This window comes from Apodemus sylvaticus, chromosome 1 (genome assembly GCF_947179515.1).
Source record: "Apodemus sylvaticus chromosome 1, mApoSyl1.1, whole genome shotgun sequence".
In the NCBI taxonomy this organism is placed as follows: Eukaryota; Metazoa; Chordata; class Mammalia; order Rodentia; family Muridae; genus Apodemus; species Apodemus sylvaticus.
In genome coordinates, this window is record NC_067472.1 from 184,256,863 (window position 1) to 184,267,403 (window position 10,541).

Consider the following 10,541-nt stretch of genomic DNA (forward strand, 5'->3'; position numbering starts at 1 on the left):
GCTAGTGGACTTGACTGCTGATGACGAAGATTTGGAATAGCCCCAAAGGACTACTTCTAAACAGGCTCATGTCCCCCTTGTCCTGTTAGCCATTTTCCTCCCTACCTTCAGGTGGTGAGCTATAAAGGAGGGTAAAGCCTTTAGTGTTCTTCCCCACTGCCATCTCTCGGCCCCACATTCTACAGGAGGCTCCTCCTTCTGCATACATCTCACTGACTCACAGGTCTGCCTCTTCCCCAAACATCCTCAAATACCCAGAAACCAGGCCTTTCCAGCTACCAGGCTACTCCAGAGCAAGGTGACCCCTGAAAAATAATCCTCACGATCACAGCAGAAATTACTCATGGGAATTTCACTGAGACACTATCCTCAGTCAGCCTCTTCCACAGGCACCCACCCTCCACCACCTCCTGGTGCCCTTGTGACCTCGAGCCTTCTGCCAGCTCCCACCCTCTTCCTCCCTCCCTCCCTCCCTCTCTTCCTCAATCCCTCCTTTCTCCCCTCCAATGCAGTCTAAATTGGAAGCCCCAGGCTTTGGTGGCCTGAAAGAGATGGTTTTGCAGACTCTTGACACTGGGTTCAGTTTCTCTTTCCTTCCAGACCTGGCCACACCCACACCTGCTCACTTACCTGGCCACACCCACACCTGCTCACTTACCTGGCCACACCCACACCCACTCGCTTACCCAGCCCAGGCACTGGCTCCGCCCATCAGTGCCTTATCTCCCCCCCCCTCCCCCTCCCCCTCCCCCTCCTGCTTGGGACTCAGAGGATAGCATCTGTAGCCTGGTCTAAAAAGCAAGGCCATGCAGCTTTTTAGAGACCCTTGGGACTTGAGCATGGCTTCAGTATTGGCTGATGGGTCTGGGCAGCAAGGTGCAGGGCTTGGCCACAGCTGGTCCTGCCCCTCCTTCCAAGCCCACCCCAGCCGGAACAGACTGTCACATGGGTAGTTTCCAGTCTGTCACAATGAGAGCTAGATGCCTTTAAGAAAACCAAAGAGGTGTTAGTGTGTCACTGTTACCATAATGGACCACCCTACACCATTTCTACTGGGACGGAGAGGGTAGCCTGCCACTGTGGGCTAACCTCTAATCTGTGACCAGTCTATCTTCTCTGCTATGGGTTCAATTCAAATCCTCGTGCCAGGTTGTTAGCCTGGCCCCAACTCTCCTGTGTGGGCTAACCTGTGCCTTTCCCTTCAGGAAGAATCATTTCAGAAAGACATTTGGGGCAGCACCAACCCCTTTCCCAGAGCCTGGGACCTGGGCCAGCAGCAGGTGAGTTGGAAGCCCGGTCACAATGGCCCCGTGAAGTACCCCTCCCCCTGAAGTGGCTCCTCTGCCTGTCCCAAACCCATTGTTCCTCAGGTGCCTCTGCCTGTCCCAACCCCGTTGTCCCTCAGCTGCCTGTGCCTGTCCCAACCCCGTTGTACCTCAGGTGCCTCTGCCTATCCCATGCTTACCCAGCTTCCTCCCCATCGCTTTTTGCAAGGAAAGGACACAGAGTCTCAGTTTGTAGCCCAGGCTAGCCTCAGTCCTAAGGTCCTCAAGACCCTTGGCCTCTGCCTCCCAACTATGCTGGGATCACAGACATAGAGCACCACACCTGGCTCCTTTTTCTCTTTCTTTCGCTCCCAGCCTGTCTGCCACCCATGTCCCTGTCCTGCTCCCGGCTTCTCCCTCTAAGAACTCTCCAAGAGTTCTCTCTCCGCTATTACCTATGTCCTCTCACACAGCCTCTCCCCTGTCTCTCATCTCTAAGAAACCTCTCCCAGCCTGTGTTCCTCGCCACCCTCCAGCTTCTGTGCAGCCTCACCTCCTCCAACCTACCCCCCCCCCGGCCCCAACCTCCCCCCCCCAACACCCCGTCCTCGCCCCCCATCCTGTTCTCTTCTCCTCTGCTCTGTCAAACCTCTGAGAGCCCAGAGTCCCCGTTTGCTGCCTCCTTGTTTGCCTCCTCAGCTGTCTCCTCCCTTCCCTTTATTCCTCCCCTGGATGCTCTCCCGCGGCATTTCTACCCCTGTGCCCCGCTCTCTGGACCCCTCTTGTCTACTCATCACCTGTCCTCTTGAATGACCTACACCACCTTCCCCCTGGACCGCGTTACCCCACAGCCCAACTTACCTGTGCTTTGGGGGGATTGGAACGAGTATGTATGGTGATACTCAAGTGAGGGTTCACAATAAACCAGGTAAGTGATCTACCACTGAGCCACGCCCCCAGCCACTCACTGGGGGATTCTAGGCAGGGCCTCTACCACTGAGCCACGCCCACAGCCCCTCACTGGAAGATTCTAGGCAAGGGCTCTACCACTGAGCCACGCCCCCAGCCCCTCACTGGGGGATTCTAGGCAGGGGCTCTACCACTGAGCCACGCCCCTAGCCCCCTCACTGGGGGATTCTAGGCAGGGGCTCTACCACTGAGCCACGCCCCCAGCCCCTCCCTGGGGGATTCTAGGCAGGGGCTCTACCACTGAGCCACGCCCCTAGCCCCCTCACTGGGGGATTCTAGGCAGGGGCTCTACCACTGAGCCACGCCCCCAGTCCCTCACTGGAAGATTCTAGGCAGGGGCTCTACCACTGAGCCACGCCCCCAGACCCTCCCAGGGGGATTCTAGGCAGGGGCTCTACCACTGAGCCATGCCCCCAGCCCTCACTGGGGGATTCTAGGCAGGGGCTCTACCACTGAGCCACGCCCCCAGACCCTCCCAGGGGGATTCTAGGCAGGGGCTCTACCACTGAGCCACGCTCCCAGCCCCTCCCTGGGGGATTCTAGGCAGGGGCTCTACCACTGAGCCACGCCCCCAGACCCTCCCAGGGGGATTCTAGGCAGGGGCTCTACCACTGAGCCACGCCCCCAGCCCCTCACTGGGGGATTCTAGGCAGGGGCTCTACCACTGAGCCACGCCCCCAGACCCTCCCTGGGGGATTCTAGGCAGGGGCTCTACCACTGAGCCATGTCCCCAGCCCCTCACTGGGGGATTCTAAGCAGGGCTCTACCATGTGCTATGCCTCCAGCTCATCAGTGGAGGATTCTGGTGAGACACTCAGAATCACACTCCCAGCCCTTACCTCAGCCCTCTTGCTTGTTATTTCTCACCTCACTTCAGGTGCAGGAGCGCCCCAAGGCCTTGCAGGCTGAGGTGGCCCTGACACTCAAGGTCTGGGAGAACATGACTGACTCCGCCCTGGCCACCCTCCTGGACCACCCCTTTCACACACTGAGCCACATTCACTCCCAGCTGCAGACCTGTGTGAGTCCTGGGTCCCCGGCTCCTCCACATTGGGCCTCCAGCCACTTGGGCTTCCCCCGTGTCCCCGCAGCGGCCTCACAGTCCCCTTCCTCTGTCCACAGACACAGCCTCTGCCCACAGCAGAGCCCAGGCCCCCGAGCCGCCGCCTCTCCCGCTGGCTGCACAGGCTCCAGGAGGCCCAGAGCAAGGTGAGTCTGGGCAGGGGCCTGGGCTCTGCAGTTCCTGGGAGCTCTGAGGCCCAGCAGCCCCTGAGCCAGCCCTGTCCTTTCAGGAGAGCCCTGGCTGCCTGGTGGACTCTGTCACCGCCAACCTCTTTGGCCTGCTCCTCCGGGACCTCAAGCGTGTGGCCAGTGGAGACCAGTGTGTCTGAGTATGGCGGCCCGGCGTATCCCATCCAGGACTCTGAACTCAGTCCCACCCCACCTTAATGTATTTCCTCTCACCTTTTTGAAGCTGCAACCCAGGCTGGGTTTATTTTTCTACTTTTATACAGTATATGCAAATATATGCAAATAAACCGGGAGGAGTTGGAGTCTTCCATCGTGTGTGGTCTTGAGCGTGCGTTCGTAAATGGTTGTAGGCATGTGACTGAGTGTGCATGTCTGGGTCGCGCAGGGGACACTCAAGAGTGTGCGTCTGTGTGTCTGTCTTCTGTGATGTGTATCCATCCAAGGGACCACCTCCCTGAATCAGAGGGTAAACAAAGACGTGTCCTGGCCCCCGTGCTCATGTGTTTACAAACAAGCCTCAAGGTCTCTCTCTAGTCTGTGCCCACTGTGTATCTAGTTCTCTTTTAGCCGTGTTTCTGGGACAGATGGGGATCTTCATTCAGGATGCTTTCTCCAAAAAATAGAATCAGAAAACCCAACCCAGGCTGGAGAGTTTGCCCCAGGGTGAGAACCGTAGATCTGATCCCCGGCACCCATTAAAAGAAAAAGTAACAGTGAACTTTGGAAGTGGATACAGCGACAGGATTCCTGGGACTAGCTAACCAACCAGTCCAGCAATGGCAAACTTCATATCTGGTTGTAGAGCTTGGCTCAGAAAGTAAGGTAAAGAGAAATTGAGAAAACACTCAACATGTACTTCAGGCCCCCATACACATATGTGTACATATGTGAACAAGTATGTAAACATTAAAATGTGTAAACCACAGATCCGGGGCTGGAGGACAGCACTGGCTACTCTTGCAGAGGACCTGAACTGGGATCTAAGAACTTACGTGGTGCCTCACAACCATCTATAACTTCCAGTCCCAGGGATATGATGCCCTCTTGTGGTTCCCACGAGCACCAGAACACCCTTGGTGTACATATATATGTGCCATCACTCGTGTATGTGCATGAAGTAAAAATAATTAGGTTTCCAAAAAGAGATCACTTGAGGAAGATACGTGGTATTGGCCTTTGGCCTCTACATGCACATGTAAGCTCACACACATGCATGCAACACACAGGCACACATGCATGCAGCACACAGGCACACATGCATGCAGCACACAGGCACACATGCATCTAAAGAAAGACAAAGCACAGAGAACTCATAGGGCAAAAAGAAGAAGGACTTTGTCTTCACAGAGTGCTGGGCCTGCACGATCACTCTGCTCGAAACCTATGTACGTAAGCTTGATACCCAGCAGCCACATGGTGGACAGAAAGAACTTACCCTCCAACTTATCCTCTGACGTCCACTTTGGGGTGTGTAAGTCTTAAAATTATCATCATCATCATCATTATTATTGCTATTATTATGTGTATGGTGTTCTGCTCAAATGCGTGTCTGTGTACCAGATGCATGATGTCTGGTGCCCACAGAGGCCGAATGAGGGCATTAGATCTCCTGTAACTGGAGATACAGGTGATTGTAGGTGCTGGAAATCAAACCTAGATCCTCTGAAAGAGAAGTCAGTGCTCTTAAACACTGAGCCATCTCTCTCTCCAATCCTGAAATGTCTGTAAGTAATATAAACACATATATTACTCTGAGTGTGCGTGCGCACACACCTGTAATCTCAGCACTGAGAAAGTGGAGATGTGAGGGTCAGAAGTTCAAAGTCATCCTGGGCTACCTAGCTCTCCAGTTCAAAATCAGCCTAGGACACTTGACATCTTACTGAAAGGTAAAAAACAAAAACAAAAAACCCAACAAACTAGAGAGATTCACATGTGAGGCTGGAGAGGAACCTTTATCCCTGGAGACCCGCCCCTAGGATGATGACTGCAGTTAGACCCAGAGCAGAGAGAAGGTGAGGTGGGGCAAGGCCGGTCCTGTTGAATATGGAGTTTGCAACTTTGTGTTTGTCTCACAAAACTGATTTCTAGTGGATCTCCCATCATGTGTTACTTCTGCTGGTGTACCCCCGCCCATGCGTGTGTGTGTGTGTGTGTGTGTGTGTGTGTGTGTGCGCGCGCGTGCACGCGCGCGCGCGCACGCGTCTGTCTGTCTGTCTGTCACCCCTCGATAGCTGCCCACTTTGTTTTCCTTTTGTTGATTTATTTATTGTCCCGCAGCTTGTCTGTTAGGCTGTGCCAGCTGCTCCGTGACCGCACAGACCCTCCTAGTGACTCTTCCCTGGTACTGGAGTCCAAGCAGGTGCCGCCATGCCTGACTTCTGTCCACTCCTGCGTGGGCTCTGGGGCTTCGAACTCGGGTCCTTGCACTTGTGCAGCTGGCACTTTACCACCTGAACCAGACATCTTTCCAGCCCTAAGAGAGCATCGCTTCATCAAAATATGGAAATGCATATGTTTGAGGTCATCCAGAACTACATAGTGAATCAGTGATGGGGGAGAGGACACCACTTTGGTGTTTGGTTCTCACAAGACCTTAGGGTACGGGGAGGGCGGGATGTGGGGAGCTGAGGGGTGGGGATGCAGCTGAGGAGATAACTTAGCCCTTGCGAGCCCTTGCTATTCTAGAAGAGGACCCAAGCTCAGTTTTCAGGACCTACCCACATCTGGAGGCTCACAACTGCCTGGAACTGGATCTCTAGGGGTTGCGGTGCCTCTGGCCTCTGTGGGCACCTGCACTCGTGTGCACACACATATGCCCCACACACACACATACATAAAAGTAAAAAGTTTAGTGTGGTGGTGCATGCCTTTAATCAGCACTTGGGAGGCAGAGGCAGGCTCATTGCTGAGATGAAGGCTAGCCTGGTCTACAGGAGGGCTACACAAAGAAAACCTGCCTCAAAAAAAAAAAAAAATCAAGACACCGCCAAATGTAATCTCAGTCCTCTGTACCCAGAATCTCTGCATCCGTGCATACAACCCACCTCTAAAGGAACGTGCTCAAGAACTCTAAAGCCACCCTGTGTCTAGGCTTAACAGGCCCAGGATTCTCCGTGTCGCTTTCCGCTAAACAACACTACAGAAACCCAAACAGCATCTAAGTAAGTTACAGCGAATGTAGCCTGGTTGTCATCTGGGGAGGGTGTAAAGAGAAGGTGGGTGTGGCCCCGTGAGCATTGTGTATGAGGGACTCCAGCACCCCCAGATGTCTGTATCCCCCGGGGTCCTGTATCCAATCACTTAGGAGCACCAAGGGACAAGCGTGTGCTGAACAAAACATTGTTGTTGTAGAGCCTATAATCCCAACACTTTGGAGGTAGAAGCAAAAGGACCGTGAATTTAATGCTTGGCTATATAAGATCTTTAAAAAGAAAAGAAAAGAAAGTTTGGCATGGCAGTGGACGCCTTTAAGCCCAGCACTTTTTTTTTTTTTTTTTTTTTTTTTTTGGTTTTTTTGGTTTTTTGGATTTGGTTTTCTCGAGACAGGGTTTCTCTGTATAGCCCTGGCTGTCCTGGAACTCACTCTGTAGACCAGGCTGGCCTCAAACTCAGAAATCTGCCTGCCTCTGCCTCCCAGAGTGCTGGGATTACAGGCATGCGCCACCACCACCCGACATTAAGCCCAGCACTTTCAAGGCAGGTGGATTTCTGAATGAGTTCAAGGCCAACCTGGAATAGGAAACTCTTGGACAGACTGGGTTACACAGCAAGATTCTGAGGACGAGGGAAGGTGATAAGAAAAGCCAGCTAATATGTTTTAAATATTTAAAACATTCTATTATGGAGCTGGAGAGATAGCTTAATATTTAAGAGCACTGTCCCCTCTTCCAGAGGGTCCAGGTTCAGTTCCCAGCACATACATGGCAGATCACAACCAGCAGAACCCCGGTTCCTTTTCTGGCTTCCTCTGACACAAACCACAGACATAGATAGTATGCAGATAGGCATGCAGGCAAAACACCCACACACACAAAACAAAAATAAATAAAAATACCATTCAGTTGTATCATCTGACTATATTTGGAATTTAGGAGTTTGTCACAGACTTGTTTTCTGTGTTTTTCTCTACCTTCCTCAGAATGATAGCTTTAAATCCTAAGCTTAATGCTGCATAGTCACAAAATGGGTGCAGAATCTGCAGGTCTCCATCCTGGCCTCGAACGTCTAATGATAAAACTCTGATCCTCCTGCCTCAGCCTCCTGAATGCTGGGATGGCAGACATGTTCCAGCAGGGCCATTTTCTTGTTTGTAGCCTTTAGTTTTGAGACAGGGTCTTACTGTATCCTTACTCCATTTCCCTCCACTCTCCTGCCTCTGCCTCCTGAGTGCTGGATTACAGGCGCGCACCCGTCAGGCCTGGCAGTCAGTTTATCAGGCCTAAGTTTATAAGTCCGTATGTTTTATTCATTGCTAAAGCCTCCATCCTGGGCGGAGCGCCTGGCGCATGCTCAGTAAAGCCGTACCAGTTCTTCCATGGCAGAGCAACCTGAGCTATATACTGTGACCCTGCTTGTTAGCAGTAATGACCTTTCCTGGGGGTGACGTGTAGTGCCTTGGGCTCTGTGATACACTGACTCGCACAGTAGGTGGGGTGTGTGAGCACGGCTCCCAGCATGGGGCACTCTGCACACAGCTATCCTCGAGAATGACGTGTGTATTCTGGGCCGGTGTAAGGGATCCACCTGGCCTGACTTCTCCAGCGCCGCCGTCCTTTCCTTCCACCCTCTCTGCCCAGACCAGCTTCCTCCCTCTGGCTCCGTTTCTATTTCTGTCTTGCTTTCCTCCCCCCCCCAAGGCCTCAGGGGGCCCCTGGCTAGCTTGAAGCCTTCTTCCTTTTTCACCAGGACTAAGAAGGAGTTTTCATGGAGGATATCTGCGAGGACCGAGATACCCAGAACCTCTGACCTAGCCAAACCACCTTTGCCTCCCCAGGCAAGTCTCCAGTCCCTGGATAGCCCCTCCTCCATTACCCTCCACTCTTCAGCCGACAATACTTCATTTATGCTCATACAGGTAAGCACAGAGGTCTTCTCCCCTACTCCCTTAACAGCTGGCTTTGGAGACCCCAGCTCAGCTAGGGTCACCAGAGTCATTCCCCAGTCTCCAGACACAGTTCTGGAGGCAAACTACCAATTCCACTCTTTTCTTCATGGAAAGCAGACGAGAGAGGACCCCCTGACAAGGCACTTCCCCTCCCTCTGGTTCTGACCCCTGCCTGTAAAATAGACTCTGGACATCTATCCAGTGTGGGCAGCCAGGCGGGGGCAGAAACTGCCCCGATGACAGGGCTGAAAGTTGAGGACGGGGCAGAAATTGCACCATCTGCCTTTTACTGTTAGTGACGCTTGCAGGTTTAAAACAGTATCTGGCTGTGTTACCCAGGCTGACCTCAAACTTCTGAGCTCAAGCAATCAGCCTGCCCCAGCTTCCTGAGTAGCTGGGAGTGCAGTTGTGTCATCTTACCCAAATCTACCTGCTTCTTAAAAAACAAAACAGGGGCTGGAGAGATGGCTCAGAGGTTAAGAGTATTGACTACTCTTCCAGAGGTCCTGAGTTCAATACCTAGCAACCACATGGTGGTTCACAACCATCCATAATGAGATCTGACTCCCTCTTCTGTAGTGTCAGAAGACAACTACAGTGTGCTTATATATAATAAATAAATAAATCTTTAAAATATATAAATAAATAATAAATGAATAAATCTTTAAAAAACAAAACAAAAACATATTTTGTCGGCAAAAACAAACAAAAAATACCCAGGGTTTCATGTAGGTCACGCTGTCTCAAACTCTGCATGTAGAAAAGAGTCTTCAACCTTTTACTCTTTAAAAACCATGTTGGTTTCTTCTATGTGTAGTATGTCTGAGTCTATGCTGAGCATTACACACATGCCCACAGGAGCCAGGACATGGGGTCCCCTGGAACTGGAGTGACAGACAGTTGTGAGCTGCCAGATGGGTATTGGGAATCAAACCTGGCTCCTCTACAAGATCAGTAGGTGTTCTTAACCACTGAGCCATCTCTCCAGTCCCTAGTTTTGAACTTAAAAAAATTGGGGGTGGGGCAGAGCTAAAGAGATGGCTCAGTGGTTAAGAGAATCGTCAACTCTTCCAGAGGTCCTGAGTTCAATTCCCAGCAACCACATGGTGGCTCACAATCATCTATAATGGGATCTGGTGCCCTCTTCTGGAGTGTCTGAAGGCAGCCTCACTGTATTCATAATAAATAAATAAATCTTTTAAATTTTTGTTGTTGGTGGTGGTGGTGGTTTTTGGTTTTTGGTTTTTTGCTCTGGTTGTCCTGGAACTCAGTCTGTAGACTAGGCTGGCCTAGAACTCAGAGATCCACCTTCCTCTATCTCACAGACTGCTGGGATTTAAGGTGTATACCACCATCACTCAACTAAATTTTTTTCTAATTTAATCAATCAATCAATCAATCAATCAATCAATCAGTTTTGTAGAGGTTTTACATGTGCTATGGCACTTGGGCCCCAGGGATCAAATTCAGGCTGTCAGGCTTGGTGGCAAGTGTCACAGAGTCAGCTTGGCAGCCCAGTCTGCTCTCCTGTTTCTACCTCCAGGTATCTCAGGCATGCTCCATCGCGCCCAGTTTCTGCCTGCTCTGTTAAGTCTGTTTTCCCAGGACACACACCTATAAACCTGGCTCTGCAGAGGATAGGGCAGGATAACTGAAAGTTCAAGGCCAGCCTGGGCTACATTTTTATCAAGATCCTGTCTCCAAAACAAAAATGTTTGTGACAGAATATACATGTAGTCTCTGCACTCAAGAGGCAGAGACAGAAGGATTGGCACATATGTGAAGCCAGCCATGTGTGCCTGCATGTGTGCATGATTGTATGCACATCTGTATTTGGGCATGGTAATGCAAACCCACAATCCCAGCACTTGGTAGAGGCAAAGGTCACAGAAAGCTGAGAGGCTAGCCTGCTCTATCTAGGGAGTTTCCAGAGCAACATAGTGCTACAC

At 51.6% G+C, this 10,541-nt stretch overlaps 1 protein-coding gene and 1 long non-coding RNA gene across 2 annotated transcripts; both read left to right on the forward strand.

The window, feature by feature from the left end:
* The first annotated feature begins 858 nt into the window (after nt 1-858).
* Nucleotides 859-3,750, forward strand: LOC127697000 (interferon lambda-2-like). Its single transcript, XM_052199873.1, is given in 6 exon segments — nt 859-956; nt 958-1,009; nt 1,206-1,280; nt 3,112-3,255; nt 3,357-3,443; nt 3,527-3,750. Coding segments are annotated over 6 exon segments (555 nt in total). The 3' UTR covers nt 3,626-3,750.
* Nucleotides 3,751-8,273: 4,523 nt separating this feature from the next.
* On the forward strand, nt 8,274-9,799 carry LOC127682955 (uncharacterized). The gene is made up of 2 exons (XR_007977462.1): nt 8,274-8,562; nt 9,667-9,799. It is a non-coding gene; the product is annotated as an uncharacterized LOC127682955 (long non-coding RNA).
* The last annotated feature ends 742 nt before the right edge of the window (nt 9,800-10,541 follow it).